This window comes from Lygodium microphyllum, chromosome 12, assembly GCF_053477565.2.
Source record: "Lygodium microphyllum isolate KBCC chromosome 12, Lygodium_microphyllum_v1.1.10, whole genome shotgun sequence".
NCBI lineage: Eukaryota > Viridiplantae > Streptophyta > Polypodiopsida > Schizaeales > Lygodiaceae > Lygodium > Lygodium microphyllum.
In genome coordinates, this window is record NC_141146.1 from 61,907,042 (window position 1) to 61,912,235 (window position 5,194).

Below are 5,194 nucleotides of genomic sequence, written 5' to 3' on the forward strand. Positions count from 1 at the left end.
GCAGTAGGGTGTGGGCTAGCTTGGGCCTGAACAAAGTGTTGTTGACTAGCCTCAATGATTACAACAGTAACCATGCAAGCTATTTGCAATAGGGTGTGGGGCAGCTTGGGCCTAAACAAAGTGTTGGCAAGATTGATCTAGACATGGTTAGAAATGCTTAGCATAGATTTCTTCAAATGAACTAGAAGGCTTTAACCAACTGCGAAGCTTTTGATATATTAGCAAAAAATTAGATCACTTGATGAACTAGGGAGTAGCAATAAAAAATTATATCATTTGATGAACTAGTTGGGAGTTTAATCAATGGTTAATATGAGTCTGACTCAATGAACCTTACAACAATAGCTATCTGAGCTCAGCCCTTATGCTAAATGTGGTGCATTTCTCAATGAATAACTATTTGTTTTGTCCTTCTGATAGTCAAAATGTTGTAATATGGCCAATATTAGTCAAATGTGGTGAGACCTAGTTGTATAGATTGATGCAAGTTGAGTCTAGTTCATGTTGATGTAGAAACGATGCATAAACCTTGATGCAACATAACACACACACACACACACCCCATCACACACACACACACAAAACTATAGGTACCTATAAATGTTACTGTACCTCCACAGCGAATCATTATTGTGCATCCTCCACACTCGATTAAAGAACTAGATGAGAGAAAAAGAGCAGTCAACAAGATAAAACCGAGAAGACGAGGAGGAGATAGAGCAACAACATAATGTTGCATGAGAAGTAGAAGTGGTACGTACATAAGAAAAAAAATAATAAAGAAAAAGAAATCTAAAAAAAATCAATTCGGTACCTTTAATAGTTTTTTTCAAGAAAAAATGAAGCAATTTGGTACCTTTAATATAAAAAATTTCAAGAAAAAAAGAGATTTTCTAGCACCAAAACCATGTATAGCTGCATGTGTAAAAAGTAAAGGCAAGTTTGCAAAGCACTCGATGTTGGTGTTCGGAATATGTGAGGATGGAAAACCCATCTAGACCTAATATTAGACGATTCAATAACTTGGCACTAACAATTAAGAATCAATCGGGTGCTGCGATAATCGACTAATTTATGTTACTCGATAACCGGCAATTAATCTGTTGCTAAGTGATTAGCAATTAAGCATAATTAACAATTAGTGGGTTAACCGGCTGCGACTTTAATTGAGAAATTATAATATATAATATGTCAGTTAATCAAGAGGTGACAAGAAATATAATACGTCATGCGTATCATTTTATGTACATCAGAGACATATTCGCACTGATCCAGAGAGTCAAAGATTCTCTCTCTCTCTCTCTCTCTCTCTCTCGTCTCTGTAGTACTGGTCAGCCATGGCTCTTGAATTGTATGGAGTTCCGACTTCAAGCTCCACCAGGCGTGTCCTAACCACCATTTTCGAGAAGGATATCACAGACTTTAACCTTATTCCTGTGGATCCCTCGAAGGCTGATAACAAGAAGCCAGAATACCTGGCTATGCAGGTCATCCAGCCTCTCCCTCTCTCACACACACACACACACACGATTTATTGCTACTGGCTCTGATTCAGCATTAACCAGCATTACATCATGCCTATTCATACTTAACTTGCTTCATCCGCAGCCCTTTGGAGTCATCCCCGTGCTCAAAGATGGAGATGTGACTGTATTTGGTCAGTGCCTTCCATTAAACCTGTTTAACATAGAATCCGTCTTACAGGCTCAGGTTTTAAGGTGTGATAAATTTGGATCTCTTCAAAACTTGTTTGTAAAGGCTTGCTTGAAGATTCAATAGAAAGATCAGAAATCTGGTTTTGAAATGTAATCAGCAGCTTGCAAGGATCACTTGAAGGCATTGTCAATGGCCTAATTGGATCAAGCTCGGTTATGGTCTCATGGTTTGTCTGGTCCATTGTCCGGGTAGCCAACGCCTGCTTGGTGCCATTGTCTTATGGAAGTTACATCATAGAATTAAAGTACATGTCTTTCTGACGATGAGGAAGCTTAGACAACTCGATCGACATTGAGCGCGAAGCCGAAGATTTTCTCTTTGCACACAGAATGTGTTTTTCAAATGCTAGCATTAGATCTAAAACCTGATAGCGCCAGGTTCTGATGTTGCTGCTGCTTTGCTTTGGCTAGTTCCTTGTCAAGTCTACCTGCCATGATCAGCTGCGGGTCATATGTGCCTAAAGATGTTGTTCTATAAGGCTAGTCGTTCTAATTTGGTGCTTTAATAGTGTTTCTAGTGATGGTGACCTGACGTTCACCTGTTGCTGCAAGGGTCTAACAAATCAAAACGTCTGAAAATCATATAAATGATCCATCCAGAAGGTATCTTCAGTACATGGCAGGATACAAGTCAGTAGTTGATTTTTGTGTGCGGCATTGATAGATGATCGAGAGAGAGAGAGAGAGAGAGAGAGAGAGAGAGAGAGAGAGAGATCAGAGAGAGAGAGAGAGAGAGAGAGAGATCAGAGAGAGAGAGAGAGAGAGAGAGAGAGGGCTTGCCCTGTGGTACTGCCGTTAATGGCCGCTCCCCCATGTGAGAGCATCGTGCGTCTCACACCTTTTCTGGAGACTATTATACGACGTTTTTCTAAGATTCATGTAGTCTCAGCCCATCAATCCATCACAGACCACTTTGAGGAATGTTTCTGAGCCACCTATGACGAATTATGTAACATCACACTGTAGTGAGAATATGGTGGCTATCAATTATGAGTTGTTTGAGAATTCTGTACTATTATGCAGCCAGCAGCACTGAAGCTCATGGCAGATGGTGATGTCACAGATGACAGCCAGCCGGGAGTTGTTTTTATAATTTCTGACAGAGTTGAATCGCTCCTTGGATACCCCAAACAAGATATCCGTGTGTGCAGTTTGTAACACACCAATACATCTTAGATCATTGTAACCTCAACTCTAGTGTAGACAATTTCATACTTACCCTTCTGTTGTGTGTTATAACCCATGAATTGTGACCAGTGCTTGCAGGCCGGCTCCTTTTTGGTCCAGAACAATATTCATCGATGAACTCAGAATCGATGTACATAAAATACAAGTTGTCCTTGACACGCATTGTGCACATTCACGGGCCTCTCTAAAAATCTCAATTTCTGTGTTTTATGCTACTGATGTCCATCGGTTTACTGGCGATAGTTGTATCCTCTTGAAAATATGATGTATGGCATCCAACAACCTAAAAGCTCCCGGATAGAATAAAAATGCTCCCCTCGTGCTAAGATCCTCACAAGGTCAACACGCGTAAAAGGGAAAATGTCGACTTACATTAGAAAAAATGACTTGTGGGCTTCAGATTGCATGTTCCATTTATGTATTTAATGTGTGGGAAATCTGAATGTCTTATATGTATGCCGTTTTAAGATGTATTTGTGATGGTTTACATCAACAACATTTCATATATGTTAAATATATGCAGCATTTTACTTATCATGTGGTGATGCATGTGCTTTTAATTCTTCAAAGTATTGATTTTAATGAAAGACATGAGTTATTGTCGTTCATGTTGCATAAATAAGAGTCTCGAGCCATATCAAGGTACATCTCTCTCAAGTATGAGAGGCAAGGGAGCCCATTGTATGGAAGAAACTTGAAGGAAAGGGCAAAGGTGGAGCAATGGTTAGAGGTGGAATCCCACAACTTCCACGGACCTGCATCAGCTCTTGTTTATCAGTTAGGTTCTCGCCCTAAAAAAGGATTAGCACCCCAAGGAGACATTGTGGTTGGGAACACTAACAAGCTAGAACAATTGTTTGACATATATGATAATCATCTCTCTCAACATGATTACTTGGCTGGCAAATTCTTCAGCTTGGCTGATCTATCTCACCTCCCACGCACACATGCCCTCCTCCATTCTATCAAGCTTGGTGACCTTATAACATCTAGAAAACATGTTTATGCTTGGTGGGAACGCATCTCATCTCGCCCTTCTTGGCTCAAGGTCACTCAATTGGCAGAATCATACAAACATCCATAGTTTATCTAGATCCACGTCCATGATGCCAGTCCTTGTTGTATGCTCATATTTTGTATTCATATCATGAATCTTAAAACACTCCAACTCATTAATAAGCATTAACACAAATTATCCTTGCCATTTAGTTTGAGCTTACATCTTGATCCACCCTTGATCAAATACAAATGCACAAAAGTTGTTGCATTAAATATTTGTACTTGCACCCTCTCACAACACATTTTTATAATCCATAATCAACATCGACATAGAAACCAAATGTTGAAATAACTTATCTAACTGCCATCTATTGCTCTATTGTTTCTAATTTGTACCTTTGTACCAAGTTTTTACTCCTGCATACACATTTGTGTACAAAAGTGCAACCTTCTAAACTTACTTTATGTCCAGATTCTATAATTTACATACTATGTGGCAATAAAATCTCTCTTTTTTAAGATTGTTAAGAAAATGAAATACTTTGTAGATATCATCTTATAATCTAATGGGTCCATCAATTTGCAACATTTGCTCATTCTACATCATGTTGTTGTATGTGTAGGGAGGAGGATATGGATATAAAGAGAAATGGTTGGGCAATTATACACAAATATTACATATTTCCATTTATAGAAGTTTGGTTATTCACCTTAAAACTCATGGATTTAATGTTTCTCCATAAGTCATAATTTTGAAAAAGTCCATTCAATCATATCAAAGCTCTTGAAAATAGGTTGTGGAGTTCTTTCTTGAGCTTTAGAGGTAACTAACTGTTCCTCATAGACATGGAATGGCTACTAATGTAGTCACTTTATTGTATATAATTGATGTTCACTTCCATTGTTATGTAATATCACCAAATTCATAGGATTATCTTAAAGCATTTTGAAAGTGAATCATTGTCTAGTTGACTACCATGCCACTAGTGTCCTTAGTTATTTTTCCTCTAATCTTGTAAGTCTCTTGAAAATAACTTGTATCTTGTGTTTTATCGATATTTTTGAGCACCGTTAGAGGATCTTAGATTGCAATGCTTATCAAGTAGATAATTTGAAATACCTCACTATAGTTGTTTTAGGGTGACTAACAATATGAATCTTGTTAGTTTTAGAAATACTAGCATAAAAAAGTTGGAGAATTGATCCAAACTACATCACAATGATTCTCATGTACTAGATGTTCATTTCTCTTCATAAAAGTAATAGTACTAAAACAATGATAGATTGAAGTT

The 5,194-nt window shown here is 38.0% G+C and overlaps 1 protein-coding gene across 5 annotated transcripts; it reads left to right on the forward strand.

Annotated features, from left to right (window-relative positions):
* The first annotated feature begins 1,276 nt into the window (after window positions 1-1,276).
* On the forward strand, window positions 1,277-4,852 carry LOC148027825 (glutathione S-transferase F10-like). Of its 5 annotated transcripts, none has more exons than XM_087689538.1 (3): window positions 1,277-1,487; window positions 1,609-1,657; window positions 4,526-4,852. In XM_087689538.1, exons 1-3 carry the CDS (start codon window positions 1,338-1,340, stop codon window positions 4,543-4,545), a joined length of 219 nt encoding a protein of 72 aa, XP_087545664.1. In that variant the 5' UTR covers window positions 1,277-1,337; the 3' UTR covers window positions 4,546-4,852. The 5 variants fall into 5 exon arrangements, with proteins under 5 accessions (XP_087545664.1, XP_087545660.1, XP_087545662.1 ...); XM_087689534.1 differs by lacking the exon at window positions 4,526-4,852 and adding an exon at window positions 3,527-4,264; XM_087689536.1 differs by lacking the exon at window positions 4,526-4,852 and adding an exon at window positions 3,546-3,681.
* The last annotated feature ends 342 nt before the right edge of the window (window positions 4,853-5,194 follow it).

Bases quoted from the DNA above. Each gene is read 5' to 3' on its own strand.
- LOC148027825 (XM_087689534.1), top strand. From the start codon at position 1,338: ATGGCTCTTGAATTGTATGGAGTTCCGACTTCAAGCTCCACCAGGCGT. The intron at 1,488-1,608 runs GTCATCCAGCCT...CTTCATCCGCAG, and splicing joins CAGAATACCTGGCTATGCAG to CCCTTTGGAGTCATCCCCGT. The intron at 1,658-3,526 runs GTCAGTGCCTTC...TGCATAAATAAG, and splicing joins TGGAGATGTGACTGTATTTG to AGTCTCGAGCCATATCAAGG.